At 40.9% G+C, this 18767-nt stretch overlaps 1 protein-coding gene across 2 annotated transcripts in view; it reads right to left on the bottom strand.

The window, feature by feature from the left end:
- Positions 1–18767, bottom strand: part of MSRB3 (methionine sulfoxide reductase B3) — an 82291-nt gene that overhangs the window by 35817 nt on the left and 27707 nt on the right. For both annotated transcript variants that reach the window (XM_018571286.1, XM_018571287.1), the window contains exon 3: positions 405–513. In XM_018571286.1, the coding sequence (XP_018426788.1) occupies positions 405–513 (109 nt within the window). The remainder of the gene's footprint in view (positions 1–404; positions 514–18767) is intronic.

Genomic DNA, 18767 nt, shown 5'->3' with positions numbered 1-18767 from the left:
TTGGCTGGGGGGGGGGGTGAGAAAGAGGAGAGAGACATCGTCCGACGTTGGGGTCACGTACAAAGTTCCTCGGCCAAAAAGGGGTCTCCAGTGGCAAAAGTTTAAAAATGCCTGGTCTAGAATAGAAAAACATTTTGCTATTTAAATATTAATTTTTTTATAGAGGTCTAAACATCAGAACAAAATGAGGCAGAATTAAGAAGCAAGGAGGGACAGTTTTATTTGGCATTAAAAGAGGAGCAGTTCCTCTAATTGAGGGATGGTTGGGAGTTATGATGGTGCAATTGTCACCAATGTGTGACACCTAACTAGAGCTATTTCCTTCCCCATCATTCTGTCTGTCTATATCTTGGTTTTCACTGATCTCATGTTCTGGGTTAAATTACTTTGTAAGCACACATTACCTTTCGGTCCCTTTTTCTTGGGTGACATGGTATTGTTTGGGTGTCAAGCGTTGTCTTAATTCTTGTTCAGTAAAGATCACCTTGCAGGTCTTTTTTTCCTTGCGTGACCCTGAGAACAATGAAATCATAAAAATCTGTTAATTTTTAATTGCAGTAATTGCTTTGCCATTTTCCAACAGTGTCAGCTTGTGCTTTGAGTGTTCTAAAACCTGTTCCCAAATACTAATTGTGCATAGCAACATGACAGCTGTCAATCTGTTGAGTTATTGAAAGAAAATCTTTTGGAAAATCATTGCCTTAGGACACTAATGCAAAAACTAAAAAAAAAAAAAAAGTGTCGCCATCATTGGCAATGCCTACTCTACCATGTGTACTAATTAGAAATAACAGCTAATATGATGCAGTCTCCGGGCATTCTGTGCATGACAGTCTCACACAATCATTCATAGCTAAGGTATACATGTTCTATAAAATAACATCCTAAACAGTAAGTAAAAGTTTTGTTTTTTTACAGACTAGTTAGTAAGACAAAACAGCCCATTAACAGTGACCCTCTCTGATGTTAGCTCAGATGACATGCAAAGTACAGCAACAGATACTGCCCAATAAAACTTCAGTTTACTAAAATTATATCTATGAAGATAATCTCTTTTTATATAAATGACGAGTAATGCTGCTATGGGTTACTGGGCTTTGCATATTATCCTTGCTTTTTGCTGCCTGTCATTGAATAAGCCCCTTTGAGGACAAGTGTAACTTCTCTTCCCAAGACAATCTTGCATTTGTATTTATTAATTAAATTGCATATACGAGTCGTACATCAAACTGAGTTTTCCTGGTCCTTCTAAAATTATTTATGTGAAGCAATGGTTGGTCCCTCGATTTAAGCTAGTCCCTTTTCAAGCAGACAAGCCTTTTTTAACTGCTTTGACGAAACTGAAATTGAGGCTGCCAGAAATCTGGTAGAAATATTTTGAGTTCTTTCTTTGTAATATTAATTACATTTCATTACTCAGAGTGGTTCTTTTTAATGAAATGAACAGAATAAATCTTTAAAAGGGAAACTATCTAGCAACATCCTTGCTGTAAAAAAAATTGTAATAAAATTAGCTAAAACAGATTATTCACTTTTAGACTGTGATGTGTTCAGAGTATGAATGCCAAAGATGGTACTGACTGTGGAGAGGTTTTGATATGCTTTTCATCATATGTCTAACCAGTTGTGGGCATCAGACATTCTACACATGCCCAAAAAAAACGTAAATCAAAGCACACAGGATGTGTGTAGTACACCCTGGGCTTCTGCCACCCTCCCTCGCATTTGCCAGTAATTCCTGGTTTTCAAAATGACAGCCAGGAGTTACTGTGTAAATACAGCAATGGGGATGAGGTATGGGTTGTCCACTTTCAAGGATCTACGGTAAATCCTGTTCGGTTGTGGTTCGCGGACCCCGCAAATTAAAGCAGGTATTCTTCATAGTAAACACCATGAACTGCCTGGCCTTTGAACTTAGGTCAGCTGCCTTTGAAGGGCCAATAAGAGGGCTTTTGGATAAGCCAGCCCCCTCACAGTTACCAGCAGCTATATTGACTATGGGCTTTAGCTGTGATAGGGAAAGCATAGGGAGTGCTGCTGATAAAGTGCCTAGGGAAGGATTACTATAGGGCTTGTGGGCACTGGCAGGTCTGTTAAAGTAGATGTAAACCCTTATTGAATGTCATGTAGGTAGCAAAATGCTATGTATTTTGGAGAATTAAGGGGGTTGGGGTGGGAGAGTGTTAAGAGAAGGGATTTTAACCTGTTTTCATCCTTTGTTACATAACAATGCTGTTGATGTCTGGCAGCATTTTTACAACCTATCCTTGTCCACATCACTACGGTGATAACAGGTTGCATGTGTTTTTTCAAATTTTTTTTATATTTCCTAATTGTTGCTGTGGAACTCGGGCACTAAGTTCCTTAAAGGAGAACTATGAGGTGAGTGCTTTTCACTCATCCTCATAGTTCTAGCCGACCTGTAACAATGAAACTGTCACAGGTCGGCTCAGTAGATCGGGAAGTGAGCGAACACATACCGGCATTCGCTCACTTCTCGATCCTGCCACGGCAGAGAGCCGTGACAGGGGAGGGGCTGGATTCCCCCTTCCCCGCTCTGATCCTCCAGCGCTGACTGGCGGAACAGCCGGGGAGGGGGCGGGTACAGCTGGCTCTGCTTCTAGATAGGCAGAGCCAGCTGTCACTGACACAGCTGGACGGATCCAGACATAATTGTCGGGATCCGTTTCAGCTGTGGCGTCTCAGTATACTGCGAGCTGTAGGCCGTGGTATAATGTGGCGTCTCAGTATACAGCGAGCTGTAGCTCGCAGTATACTGAGCTTAGGGTGATGGGAGGATGCTAGATTGTGTCCACCCGTTACCCTTAGGAGAACTATGGGGAAAAAGCCCTAACCCCATAGTTCTCCTTTAAGTGGCACCCTTTAGAACCATCTCTGATTATGCAGGCGGTAAGGGCTACTGGTCCTAAACTGCTTACGAAGTTCCACTTTCCTGATCCCCTGTCCAGGTGACTGGCACATGCATCTCCAACTGAAACACTTCTATGATACTCTTAGTAGCTTGGGTTCCAAGGGGCCTGGCACCTTTCGAGGATCTATGGGTATGCAATAAGGGCTGTTTCCACTTGATTTAGAACATTTCTGGTGTTTTATTTTTGCATGCTTTTCCAAAGTTTCCAATTTTCACCAAGGACTGGAAAAGGAAATTGGACAACCCCATTACTGATATTGACTGGGATAAGTCCTTTCTCTTGACATTTAAATTAAGCATATTGAGTCGGGCTGAGGAAAGGAACTGTAAGTGTTATCTAGGTGATACAGGTGTCCTCCAAACATAAAAAGTTCCCCTGGGTATCGGATCAGTGTTGGAGGTGTGGGGAGGAGAAATGTATAGCGCTACATATCTGGTGGTCTTACAGATGTATTTGCCCATTTCGGCACAAACTCTTTACACTAATAGAATAAAATTATAGGCCTGCCGTGGCCTAAAACCCCGGAAACAGTCCTTTTGTTCATTCTAATAAGCTCCCCTGTCATTGGCAAAAAAATCCTGTTTTATGCTTTCTCCTTTTGGCAGGGAGAGCCTTGATTCCAAGGCATTGGAGATCCACCGCCTGAATGAATATTGGGAAATGGGTTGTTGAGCCGAATGGTGCGATGAGGCTAGAGGAACTCAAGGCCCAACTTCATGATAGTTATCAGAATTTTGTTGCTACCTGGAGCATGTGAATTGACTTCTTCTTCTTAACTGCTAATTGCCTAATCTGTTCTATTGCATCGGTGATAGAACCTCCTACGGCTGCTGGGGGGGAAATCACATGGCTGGACTGCTTCCACCTCCCCCCCTTCCCTTATGGTGTCTGTGTGGTTCTAATTTTTATTCAATCAGACAGGCCCTTGCACTACAGTACATAGACTACATATTGGTGAATCTAAATGAGATTATACGGTAATATTGTAACATGTGTGATTAGTTATAAACCAACCCTTCCACGATTCTGGCAGATCTGCGCTGTATGTTGCATTGGAAACCGCACATCTGTTGCTGAAAACTCTATCAGCTGGCCCTGAAGCCTTCTGTGCATACCCAGACAAATCTAATTTACTCCAATGGAGAGGCCACCTATTCTTGGGTCATATTCTATGATAGACAGCATCTCCATAGGAATGAATTGAACTATGTCCGCACATGCACAGAAGACTTCGGAACTGGCCATAAGGGTTTCCAGTGACAGCTGTGTAGTTATTTTGGGCCACAAAATGTGGCTCTGCTAGGATCATGGACCGGCAAGTATATGCCTTTGAGGGAGGGGGTTGTCATTTAAAGGATAATTGTACAAAAGTATAATTATTCTTTAATCTCTGGTAGATGTAATCATGCATTCATGTCAAGTAGATTAGGATTCTGCACATATGACGTGGGCATCCATGCATGCGCTTCACAGCATAGGTGTGTGTGTGTGCACGTGCACTTGTCATTGACAGTGGCGCTAGATGGGCTATTTAAACTAAGCTCTGTCTGAACTCTGTGCTGGATGATCTTCAGCTACTTCCTTGTTATCTGCGATCCAAACCTGAATACTCGATTGACCTCCTGTTACTGACCCAGCTTCCTATTAATCTGTCTTCTGGATTGAGCTATCTAGCTATCCTTGTGTACCTGTTACTGCCTTAATTCTTCCTATCAATTCTTTGTGTCACTTTGATTGCTTCGCTCGCACCACCTGTGCCAGGTCTTCTGTGGATTCAATTACAACACACAAGTTCCTGTCTGTTGGTCCACACGAAGGCACACGTTCCCCTATATACCCTCAAATTCCCCACTTAGGGGTGCTAGGACTAGAGTCCATCTTCAGCATCTCAGGCATCTGTTATGGTTCATGGCAATTCCATTAGAGGTCTGATTTTGTGCAGAATGGGTCTTTGTATCTTTACTGGCAATATATTGGTCTTTATTTATTTATGCTTTTACTAATATTATTAATGTCAAATCTTTTATTTTTATCAAATCAGTTTTTGCCTTAATGTAGATCTAATGGCAAAAGTTCTAGTATTGAACAGGGTATTGCGCGTCAATACATGCTCCACGCTGCGTGCAACATTTTAAAAAGTCATCCCAAAAGTACCATAATCTTTGTTCCATTCCAGCAGTCGCAAGTGTCTACCTCCACAACTAGGGCTGTAGGAGGGTTAGAGGCCAAAGCAGCACTTCCGTGCCTGGGACGGCACTGCTCTTTCTGGCCTGCAAATAGCAGCAGTGCTTCCCACTACTGCAGAGGCAACAGGTAGACTACAGTCATGTGAAGGTGACAATGCCACTGCGCTATTAATGGCAGTGTATCAATGTTGTCACTCTACAACAGAAAGTACAGTTTGCAATATACTGAATGGAAGAATCAACAAGTAAGATTTAGAATTTTGCAAACAGTAAATTATTAAAAGAGTATGCTTAAGACTTTAAAAAGGCAAAAGCAAACAAACATATATATATAAATCTAGGTTTTGCCTTTGAGATTGTCATACATATGTTTTAGTTTTTTGTGATGATTGAATACAACTTGGTAAAGGGAATCACGTATCTCTGATTTTAAATGTTAAGTGGTCTTACACATTTGCTAATCTGTCCTGACAAAATACTGTGTTTCACAATTACTGTTTGTAGTAAACGATGTACAATTAGAAACAAATAGCTCTGATACAAGTATAGTGCTGCTGCTATGTGTGTGCACAACTATAAAAAGGCCAATTGTTTTCCCAAAGTTGCAAGAAGGCTGACCATCTGTATGTCATTTAGTACAAGAAAGGGGACTTCAGGTTTAAGTTACATGGTATCAGATTGCAATTTCCTAACATTTAAAGCCTTTCTTCTCTTTTGTTTTTATTTATTTTTTCTAAAACCATTTCTGTTATTATCAAGGATTGTTAATATAAAAAATATAACCAGCTTGGAACAACTAACTCTGAAAACCATTTGTAAGACTTATAAAAAATATTTTGCTTATCGCTTTTTTTATAATCATTGGACATATATTGGAACAGTCTTTATGTACTACTTGATCTGTACAGTACTGTTAAGTGTTAGATTGTTTTTGAAATGAGGCCTCTCTCCCCCTTGCTAAAATGGTAGTTAAAGTGTAAAAAATCACCTGTGGGGGAAATATTTTATATAATATACTTACCTTTCCCCGGTTTCATCCCATAGTACCTAGACAAGGGTGACTTTGCCCTCTTTCCATCGGAATCTGGAAATGATAGTAGTCCAAATCTTGCTAAGAAGATGCTCCCAGCGCTGTGCTGCAGTACCTTCTCATGAGATTTGGAATACTCCCTATTTACTGAGATTTGGTTGGCAGGATGATGTCAGCCCCTGGAGGTGTGCATAATATATCACTTTTTTTCCCTAGTTTTTAATTTTTTAGTGTTGCAGCAAGGGGGAGAGGCACATTAAAAAAAGTGAAACTTGCACGCAGTGCAAGGTCAACTTTAATCCTCTCTCTGCCATTCTGCTTTCCTCTCCTATGAGCATGTTCCATGGACTGATTGGCTTGATGTGCTGCTTCTTCCTCTCTCACCTCAACCCTGCCTGGAGTTCAGCTTTAAGGTACCTACAGACATATGAGTGCAATTGTCTGCACATTGTCCAATGTCTGCAATTTTGAGAGGTTCCAATGGAAATGAGTCAGTCTGTGGGGGCACTTATAACAATCTAAGAGAACGTCTAGTATTGCACTGGCTAGAAATATTCAGCACTGTATTTACATTGTTCCCACAGAAGTCATAACTATTTTTAAAAAAATACTGACTATCAGTACATGTATGAGTGTCACAGGAGAGTAAACATGTTTCAAAGGACAATAGTTGACAATCTTTGTGTTTTCAAGCAAATCCCTATGGATTGTGATCTTGAAGAGTTTGCTGAATATCATAATGGTGTCTTTGCCATGCTGATATCGTGATAAGTGGCTATAATGCTGGCTTTACCCCAAATGGCAATGTATAATGCCAATAATATCTGGACCCTATTGGATTCGGGATGCCAACTTTATGTAACCCAAAAACATACTAATATCAGTTTCCTTAAATTAATACAGACACTCCTCACTTAACGGCCGAGTTCCGTTCATATGACTAGGTCGTTAAGTGAATTGGTCACTAAGTGAGGAATAGAGGAAATCAGCTCTAATATACAGCACATGACTTAGGTTTGCATGCCACAAATACCAATGTACAGTACAGTAGTGAATACTGACTGACTGACCAACTGCGGGAACATGGTGCCCACCTCTGCTCAACTACACACAGCTGCATCATAAAATCTGGCCTATAAGGCAGATTTTTTTATACTACACTATACATATGGGAAATAAAACTTACAATTCAATAAACTGCTTTCTTTAAACCACACTTCAAGGTGTTCCTAAGGCGTTCATTGCATACATAATATTTATTTTACCTTTTTAAATGGACTTGTGAATTCAGAGTCAATCCAGGTTTATCTATTTCAAGGACCATTAGGAACTGGATTCTCACAAATTTTGCAGGAATGTGCCCTGTGCCATAGCCTACAAATTATTTGGTTTTGGTGCACTTAAAGGTCACTATCCAAATTAGTTACATTTCCCAACATCCTGCCTTTTCAACCTGAAGTATAAATATTGCTTTCCTAATTGCAAGTAAGGTTTGTGCTTCATAAAGTTCAATTGCTTATTGAAAGATGTCAAGTTTTGGAGGGTCTCATTCTTCGCCTGTAGTCTGTTTTTAAACTAATAAGCCTTTGAACGTACAACTAATAGCTAGAGGAAATGTATGCATTATATAACTAACTAGGGTAACATTGAATTAGGCAGCATGGTAAACAGTGAAGATGTAGAAACACCAAGCACTTCATACAAGTCATAAACTAAACATTGATTGAAAATTATTTACCAATTTTACAATTTTATTATTAAACATCTATCATGTACATATCTCTTATTATTCAGATAAGTCTAATTTCTGGATGCTCTGTTTGATTCCATCTTATAGAAGGGGATGCACTCAACAATTGTCAACATAGCATTCATAACAGGATTAGGGCTTGAAGTAAAAGCAGCTTTCTGCCTTCTAAAAGGCAAGACACACAGTCTGAGCTGGCCTGATTCTGTTTGTTTCTGAAGCCTACTTGTATCTCTGATCACTTTGAAATTTACTATATAATGGACACTTTCACCTGGGGTTAATCATAATACTGTCTACATCCTACAAGGAGTGCTTCTTAAAAAAAAACAAAAAAAAACAGACCCGATACAGAGATCTCACTAGCAGATATACATATTCTCTGTCTTCTCTGATTTTAAGTTTTGTTTTTGAACAACAAAAATACTTACAGATATTTTCAACTTTACCAAATAGCAGCAATGCCAATAACTATAAAGATACAGAATTGCTGAACATCACAGCTTGAGTCACAAATTCCCTCTACTGCTCAAAATGCCCCTTAACACTTCTAAGGCCCCTTTCACACTATCCGATCAGGAGGGGATCCATGATCAGGGCGGTAGAGCGTTCCTCAAGTTTTTTTCTCCATCTTGCGATAGGGAAAAAAATGAAATACTTGGACCCATGTTGGTCTATGGGGAATCGGATGTAAATGGACACATTATTATTATACAGGATTTACATAGCACCAACAGTATATCACAGTACATACTGTAAAGCAGCGCTTTACAATATAAGGAAGACATTACAATACAATTCCAGACGTGTCCGTTTACATCAGATTACCACCAACCTGGCACAATCAGTCGTTTTTCTGGACCTGGCCAGAGCTAGGGGCAACCATATGTAAATGGACACTCGTCTGTTTAGATTCAGCTGCCCATAGACTTACATTGGGCATCCGATTAGGTTCTCCTGAAAAAGTGACAGGTGGACCTGATTAGACCAATGGTCTGAAAGGGGTCTTAGGTTTGCATATGGTTTAAGTTGTTTAATTGTTGCAAGTACTAAAACAAATGTGCTGAAAATGTGTAAAAAAATTTCGTAGTCCACTGTCTAGGAGTACAGTTGCTGGGGTCACAACACAGGGAAACCATGGCAAATAATTTGCTAAATAAAAACCACCCAGTGCAAATAGAGGGATGAATCACCCCAGCAAAAACTTGACAGAGGGTCTAACCCTTCCTCCATAGCTCAAAAAAAAAAATCTTGCCTGTACATGTTTGCAATTTGTCCCAGGGTTTTGAATTTCTATTGCTAAATATAAAGGACCCAAACCATATATTTTCTGAAAGCACAGGTCTGGTAGAATGTAAAGATGGTGCTACTAATTTTGCAGGTCCTGCGATAATTGCGCAAATGTTTATCAAATCATTAATAAACCAATAAAAACACACAATTCAATTGATAAAAGCACACTACAAATCAGTATCAGTGCACAAAAAAAAATACTTTTCCAACTAAATCTAAAAGATAAAACTGTATTGAGTTAATAAATAACAAATATTTGTAGATTTTAAATTGCGCCTTTTTGCGAAACAATTAAAAAATGAAGTAACGCAAAACTGTAAATAAGCAACTTATGTTAAAAATCGTTTGTGCGCTGAGCTGGCCTATGTGTTGCGATAAAATGATACAGGCGTACATTTAATTGCAACACAGCGTATCACAACGCACGGCAATGTGTCACAACGTTTTGCCATGCCCTGCCACAGTTAAATTAATGTTATTTTAAAAAGCAAAATAAACAAACACTGCAAACGCAGCGCATGGGCATGGGGTACACCACAATATGGTGCACACTGTTGCATGGTGTGTGTGTGGGGGGGAGGAGAAGGGGTTGTGTTTTATAGAGAAAGAAATTGAAATGTTGAACTTTTCTGCAGCCTCTGTTCTAAATGAATGGAAAGCACTCAGTACAGAGCCTTCCCATTCATTCAGAAACTGGAGATAGTAAAATATTTACTATCAACCAGTTTGTGAATAGGTAAATGGGTAGAAGCCTCTGTAGTGAGTTGAGAAACACATGAATGAGCAGGAAGTGATGTAAAGGACTTCCTGTTCATTCATTACTGGGGACACATAGTACTATGTAATTGTAAAGATGTCACTAGCACACCAAGCTGTAAATTCAGCAACTGTCATTTAGCAAAATTCAGCAACTGTCAAAAAGTACTTTCGTGGCCTTGCAGGGTCCCCGTCATCAGGCTCAGACAGGGACCCTGCGAGGCCCCGAAAGTACTTGCTATTGGATGACATTGTCTGTCATTAAAATGGACAGTTGCTGAATTTACAGGTTGGTGTGCTGGTAACATCTTTTACAATTTCATATATTGGCACGGCGCCCCCATGGTCACTGCGAGCACCCATTCATACAATTTTTCAAGAAATCCGGTAAGGAGTGCAGTAAGATACTTTTACTTTCTACATAGTACTTTGTGTCCCCAGTTGTTTACAAACATTGGAGTGATAACCTGAGCGGCTCCAGGCAGGGAGGAGAAGATGACAGATGATGGCGGCGGCCATCTGGAGTTTTCGTTAAGGCCCCATTCACACTGAGCGACATGGGTATTGCGCGTTGCTGAACGGCTTTGAACTACATTGCACGATATTGAGCGACAATGCACATTTTATCGCGCTACATATCACTTTTTTTGGGCGGGACTCCGTCGCTGCTACATTGGGCTGTAACCAATCAACAGTAATCTTGATGTGACATCATTCTTTCCTTACATTTTGCAGTGCAAAAGTGACCCTTCTGTCACGCGATATCAAGCGACCAAGTCGCGCAATATCGCCGGTAATGCGCGATTTCGTGCAACACTATTGAGTCTATTGGGGCCGAATCGTGCGCCATCCGCCGAAAAAAGGGTAATATACAAGTGACAAGCTTCAGCTGATCGCTCTCATCAGCTGATGACAGCTATTATTTTACATAGGAGAGTCAGGAGAAACCTTCTGGTGTAAGTTCATGGCTAAAGCGGCCATGAGCTTATGGCAGAAGGGAGAAAGCCACCGACGTATGGCATACTGACGTGGCCAGAAAAAGCGCAAAACACAAAAGGCAATGCATTCTATAGGGGCTCATTCACACTTGCGACTATTACAATTTGCGTGTTTTTGTACATGCGTACAAATGCGCAAAAAAACACCACCCATCACTACAGATAGGGAACAATAAAGTGTAGCATGTAGTAACGATTAACCATTATTAAATAATCAAGGCAGATCAATGCTCCAAATTTGTGCGACCAATCACCACTACATGCAGTTAGTTTAGGAGATATCCTTTATTTGATAACTTAATAGAGATGCAAGCTTTCAGGATGCCTTAGATCCCTACTTCAGGCTTTATACATGCAGCTGTATGTGTAGCGATCGCTAGCAATTTATCACCAACAATCATGTGTGACTTTAGATGCATGATCCCACTAGAAAAAATTGTCCATCTGTGTCTGGCCTAAAACTTCAGACTGAGCCATCTGATAATGAGTCACTGGAATGAGACGTTCGGAAAAAAAATTGTTTGTGGGATGTTTGTTTGCTTTTTTTTAATATTTAATGGGTTCAAATCCACAATCTCTTTCTACCACAGTGATAAAGGAGCAGGATGGGAATTTTTTTCTCAAATAAAATTCTAACAGTGAATGTGGTTTTCATTCGGGAAGCTCCAAAATCAAATGCTAAAATTAAAACAAAATTTCAAGCAACATCCTACATTCAAGTCTCTGATGGCATTACTGAATGTTGTGATGAGAATTTTTATATGAACATTTGTACGAAAATCTACCAGCCTATGGTCAGCTTTAGTTTTGTGTGTTATGTATTTATCTCTGTCATCAAGCAAAAGACTGCTGAAATATTCCCTGAAAAGACACATTGAGAGGAGTCTAAAGCTCCATCTGCTGGCTACACAAAAATACAAATCCAAAACACTATGTGCAGTATGTCAAATTGATATGACTGAGACCTTGTTCACACCACAACACACATAACAAGCGTTTTGGCAGCACACTGGGGGGAATTTATGAAAACTGGAGCAGACAAAAATCTGGAGCATCTGTGCATGGCAACCAATCAGCTTCTCTCTTCAGTTTGTTCAGTCAGGATTTAAAAATGAAAGAGAGAAGCTGATTGTTTCCATGTACAGTCGCTCCAGATTTTGGCTGCTCCAGTTTTAATAAATTCCCTTCCCTGTATATATGTATTGCTGTACATTGCCATTTATTGTCACTTGCTCTCTAATGCACATCTACAGTGTGCAGCAATGCACCTGCACTATAGCGCACTACAACACACAGAACCTAATGTAATGCAGCCTAAAGCAATACACAAATTCACTTGCATTGCAACCCTCCAGGTTGTGGTGTGAATAGGCCCCTTACTTTGGACTATTGTAGAAAAATAAAAAAGGAACAAATCCATCACACATTTACTATTGCAAAGACATGTTTTTGCACTGCCTTATAAGCTGAAGAAAATGGGTCTCCATCTCGTCTTCCAGATCCCATGTCACTCATCTCCACCCACTTGTCAGCTGCTTCTGAGTGCATGTGCTCATGAGTTACATTGTCCTTGTCACCTGGCTGCACTTCTGGCATCTTCGAAATGTGGTGGATAAGCTGGGGTGTACACTGGACTTTTCAAACAGTATATATTAAGGATGCACCAAAAATACATTTTGAGACCAAAACCGAAAATAAAAAAAATTGTCAGGCTGATAACGGAAAATTACTTTTTTTTTATCAACCTTTTAAAAAAAATATTTTTTAACTATTTTATTTATTTTTTTACTTTACTAGCGGAATATCAGGGGTCTAAATAGATCCCTGATATTTCCCTTTTAAAATAGAAAAAGAGATTTAGGACACAGAGTCCACAATCTCTTTATCTGCAGCCCCTGTTATGGCTGAACAGAAAGCCTCTATACTGAGTGCTCCTGTCCAATCATACATTGTGGATATAGCATGAGTAAATATGTCCACAATTCATGAATAAACAGGAAGTGATGTACATCACTTCCCATTCATTCATAACTGGGACAAAGTAAGCACACTATGTCCTGTTATTTACAAACACTCACCGATCAGCTGATCGGCTAGTGTTTGTACACCGTTCTGCATTCTAAATTGGCTGTCACAGGAGGTGGGCGATGGGGATGAGAGCTCCGCCTCCTGTGGAAGATCACAGCACTCTCCTCCAATCACCAGGAGCTCCGCCTCCTGTAAGATGACAGCTGTCACCGTCCCACACCGCTCTCCATCCAGACACAGGACGTGGAGCCGGGAGGAGCAGTCACTGCCCGCACCGCTCAACATCTTGACTGCTGTCACCGCTGCTCGGTTTCCTGAAAGCTTCTCTCCTCCCCAGTACAATAATATATAATCTAATTATAAGACACTATTATATGGTATGTTTTGGCTCTATTTTAAATGTAAATGAACAGTATTTATCCCTAACTGTTTCTGGGTATTTTCTACTGATTGAGTAACAACGACCTCACACTGAAATACTTACAGAATTATTATCCTCACCATTATAAAAGTAAATGTACTTTTATCTGAAGTTATTCCTTTTTATGTATACTGAAATAAGCAGCCTAGACCAATGTGGGATGTTATGTAAGTATTAGGAATATATGCAGTTCTGTAAAAAGTAAAACAAGTACTTGAAAAAAAAAACTTAGTAAAAACACATGTCTAAATCCTCTTAGGGTCATGACAGCAACAAATCACACGTAAGACTAAATATGTCTATGGAAGGTAAACAAGTAACTGCAGGTTCTGTTTTTATTTGTTATAAGTGCTGGGACTTTTGTTTACATTCTTTTGGTTTTGGTTGATTATTTTCATTTTATGCTTTGCTGCCACTGTAGTCAGAAGGAAGTTGAACATACCTTACTGCCTGCCATAACACATCTCCACTATATCAGACTGTGTGTAAATCTATGCAATGCGCAATACAGATTGTATCAAATGTTCTTGTGAGGAAGCACTGCCATGAGTTAAAGTGACACTAAACTCAGGAGTTAAATATGCATTCAAGTGCCTTAACTATTAACAGTGTCAGCACCAATTCAGAGATGATTTGAGGATCTACAGCTGAGTGAAACACAAATAAGATACATTTTTGTTAATAATTAGGGTACTTGAATGCATTTTTAAGGTTTAGGAGTTTAGTGTCACTTTAACAAATAACTTGAAAATTGCCCATTAAACTTTCTATTAATTCTCTTCCTTGTGATCATTTCAGTGTCAAGACAACTCTAATTGTAAATGTAAAGTGCACAACACGCTTATGAGTAATTGCAATAAATACAATATTAAAAAATTCTTTATTAGAGTTTATTTATAGAAGCTGTTTTTTTCCCATTAATCCACCTCCAGCAGCTATTACAAATAAGTCCCACTCTCCTGTTGGATTTTTTGTTTATGATATCTACCAAAAAAGAAGCTTAAAAGGAGAACTATGACTTAAAGGGACATTAAACCCTCAGATTTTTTAACATAAACCAATACTGTAATGTGTGCCTTACTGTAATGCATGGTTGTTTCCCTTCTCTTTGCTGCTCTTCCTTTTAAATACTCATGTCTTCTCATGCTCTGCAGAAATTCCCTTTTCAGCTCAGGGCCTCTCCCTGTAGTGCTGGCTCAGGTTACAAGCCTATAGAAACTAATACACAGACACCGTATATCCATTCCTGAGACAAGGCAGTCTGCTGCAAAACAGAAGTTCTGCAGAGCATGAGAACAGATACAGATTTAAAAGGAAGAGCAGCAAAGAGAAGGGAAACAACCATGGATTACGGTAAGACGCACATTACAGTATTGGTTTATGTTAAAAAATCTGAGGGTTTAATGTCACTTTAAGAGCAATTAAAAATACCCCTTACCTTGATTGCAGTAGCATCGTTCCTTTTTTCTAAAGTCGCAGCACATCACAGATAAAACCCTCAAAACCTGTAGTAAATGGCCGTCTTCAGCCCTGCTCCAAGCTCCTTTCCTTTTTTGGGGCGTTAACATTTGATCCAGCCCGCCCACGGCTTTTTTTTCAAATGATCTCATTGCTGTGGCCGCGCTTCCTCTCATCGTGCACAGCTGTGTTTTGTCAGCTCGTGCACGCTGGCATTTGTGAGCGGGAGGCGGAGTCTGAAGTGAGAAGGCAGCAGCAAGAGACGGACTCAGCCTCCCTGCACATTCAGTGCTCTTTCCCCTCTCTCTCATCAGCGATCCCCAGTAATTAGGATGTCAGCATAACACAGGGGGCGAGAGAGAGGATAAAGAGCCATCCCTCTCTCCATCATTTACCAGAAATGGGCAAGTCCATATATGATGAATGATGTCACTGGGTATCCCTGCAGACTGGCAAGCATCCAATCAGCAGGGATCCCCAGTGACATCATTCATCATATATGGACTTGCCCATATGTGATAAATGATGAAGCGAGAGAGAAGGCTCCTTCCCCTCTCTCTCACTGCCCTGTGTGATGCTGACATCCTCAATTCACTGGGGATCGCTGATGAGAGAGGGGAAGGAGCCTTCTCTCTCGCTTCATCATTTATCACATATGGGCAAGTCCATATATGATGAATGATGTCACTGGGTATCCCTGCAGACTGGCAAGCATCCAATCAGCAGGGATCCCCAGTGACATCATTCATCATATATGGACTTGCCCATATGTGATAAATGATGAAGCGAGAGAGAAGGCTCCTTCCCCTCTGTCATCAGCGATCCACGGTCATTTTAGTATGTCAGTGTCACAGAGGGCAGGGAGAGAGGGGGGAAGAGTGAGTGGGGACAAGATCTTCTCACTGACTGTGCTGTACACTACACGTGTCGTGAAGTAGGCTGGGCAGATGAGGAGGGAGGGGATCAAGGGCTACACAGCAGCATGTCTTGAAGGCTGGCACACGGCGACGTGCAGGTAAGGAGAGAGCTGATGCGCATGTCCATATATTCGTGGACGCGCAGCAGCTCTCAAGAATCACTGTCAGTCACAGTGAGGAAGATCAGTGGGGAGGATCCCGTCAGATACGTCGGGATGTCTCCTCATTGCGGCACTTAGCCCCGCCCACCACCTTAAATAAGAGTTTACAGCCTTACTGTGCATTTTGGCTAATTAGAGTAAATTACATAATTTACTTATTTAGCCTAAGGAATGCATTAATAAAGAAAAGATAGAACATAAGTTCTCCTTTAAACTAGAGCAGATTCAACCTACCAGCATAATCCTAAAACTGACATTCATATTTTTTTTAAATGCCCTACTACTACTAAAATAGGCAAGAACCAAAACTAATATTTGAGTAGTTCAGCATAAAAAGGCTTCCAAAGGCCCTTACTGAAAAAAGTAACTTCATCCATGAGCGATATTTTAGTTACAGATGGATTCTGTTATTTCTACGGTTTACCCATTGCTTTTTATATGCCTTGAATACCCGAACAGCTAGATCTCCCTTCCTTAATATCTGCTTCCTGTTCATGGTCTTCTGGGATTTTTGTGTGTTTCTACTATAATTGCACATCAAAGCACCCCCCTATTGCATTCTCCATAATGTAAAATCCAACAGGGACATTGGGATTCCTCATTTATTTCATTGCAGGTGTGCAGACCTAATAATAAATAATGGGGGCTCCCCATGTCCCTGTTGGATTTTACATTATGGAGAATGCAATAGGAGGTGCTTTGATATGCAATAGTAGGAGGGAACACCCAAAACTCCTAGTGCAAACATCTAAGCAAAAGAGTCCTTGAGAGATAAGACATTTTCTGGTGGTTTAATTCTTTAGCCTCTACCAGAAACTGAAATGGCAGCTATTGTTAGAATGTAGCCATTTCTCCACTGCAGGCTGGACTAGTTATATAGCATTGGCCAAGGTGCTTTTTACATCAATATGATAGTGACTGGAAAGGGATTGAGCTGAAGTCAATGTTCAAATGCAAGATCTTGTTTTCTGGAAAGATATATTCTGATGAAACTTCATTACCATTGCAAATATCAATTGTAAGATGCAATGCACATCAACCCATAGCAAGCAAACAGAAATGATCCTAACTGTTCTGTACAGTTCACTGAACTTTGATTGTTAGTGTACTGTACTTTGCATATCATTGCTCTGATTTTGTGAATAAGCCTTCTGGCTGTCCATATACATATTGATCAGATTGTACAATGAGATGCTTGTTTTAACAATCTAAAGAAATATAACAATTGCTTTTTTAACTATCATGTTGATCATTTGGATTGATTTTTCCAGATCAAATTGAAGACAAATGTGATCACATTTTTCTCCCTATAATCCCCAAAATTCACACTAACCCTCCCTGTAACCCTAACATTCACACTAAACCTCCCTGTCATTCCAACACTCACACTAACCCTCCCTGCCATCCCAACATTCACACCAAACCTCCCTGTAACCCCAACACACACACACTAACCCTTTCTGTAACCTAACACTCACACTAAACCTCTCTGTAAATGTAATATTCACACTAAACCTCACTGTAATTCCAATCCTTACACTAACCCTCCCTGTAGACCTAACATTCACACTAAACCTCCCCGTAACCCCGATCCTCACACTAACCCGCCTTGTAATCCCAACACCCACATTAAACCTCCCTGTAATCCCAACCCTCACACTAACCTTCCTTGTAACCCCAATTCTCACACAAACCCTTCCGGTAACCCCACCCTTCCTGTAACCCCAACCCTCACACTAAACCTCCCTGTAACTTCAAAATTTACACTAACCCTCCCTGTAACCTTACCATTTACACTGAACCTCCCTGTCATCCCAACACTCACACCAAACCTCCTTGTAATCCTCAACACTCACACCAAACCTCATTGTAATCCTCAACACTCACACCAAACCTGCCTGTAATCCCTAAAATTCACACTAACCCTCCCTGTAACTTTAACACTCACACTAAACCTCCCTGTCTCCCAACACTCACCCTTACCCTCCCTATAATCCTAACACTCGCATTATTCCTCCCTGTAACCAGTGGTGTATTTATGCATTTGGCTGCCCTAGGCAAGCCAAGCTTCGGCCGCCCTCGGCACCTTACTAGCACCCCCCCCCCCCGGGGGGGTTTAAATCTAGTCGCAAGCAGAGATTACAAGCCCGCCCAGCGAACCCCCCCGGGAGGATTACTTGTACGGACGGGAGCCGGACAGCGCAGCCGACGGATGGGATCGTGACTCAGAAAACGAAAAGCAGCCGGCGGCCACTTAATCGATCTCACTGCTTCCTGGGTCACTCACAGCGGCTCTGTGACCCAGGAAGCAGTGAGATCAAGTGGCCGCCGGCTGCTTTTCGTTTTCTGAGTCACGATCCCATCCGTCGGCTGCGCTGTCCGGGTCCATCCGTCCTCCCACCCTCTTCACAAGGCGTTTGACTACGGCCGCCCCCCAGGAAGGTGCCGCCCTAGGCAAATGCCTACTTTGCCTCGCGGTAAATACGCCCCTGCCTGTAACCCAACCTTTATTCCCAAATCTAACCCTCACACTAACTCTTTAACCCTAAATCTAAGCCACACTAACCCTTCCTGTAACTCTAAGGCTGAAGTCACAAGGGGAATTCTGTAGGAGCCACAGAATTGTTTACCTTAACCTTTTTATTGTTAGGAGAAAAATGAACCACGGAAAGGTTTGTGTTGATGAAGTTCCAAGCGTTTTAATGCTCAGTCACTGAGAAATTGACTATTTGCAGCTTTTGCACTAGCAATAAAATTGCCAGCTTCAGCAGCTACTCGTGTTATCCAATGCAGCTGATAATCATGCCACACCAGCAATTTGTAGCTGCATAGATAAGCA

Source organism: Nanorana parkeri, unplaced genomic scaffold, assembly GCF_000935625.1.
Source record: "Nanorana parkeri isolate BGI_ZX_2015 unplaced genomic scaffold, ASM93562v1 scaffold1726, whole genome shotgun sequence".
Taxonomy (NCBI): domain Eukaryota; kingdom Metazoa; phylum Chordata; class Amphibia; order Anura; family Dicroglossidae; genus Nanorana; species Nanorana parkeri.
Note: the sequence above shows the minus strand (reverse complement) of the source record. Positions and strands in the feature narration are given on the sequence as shown.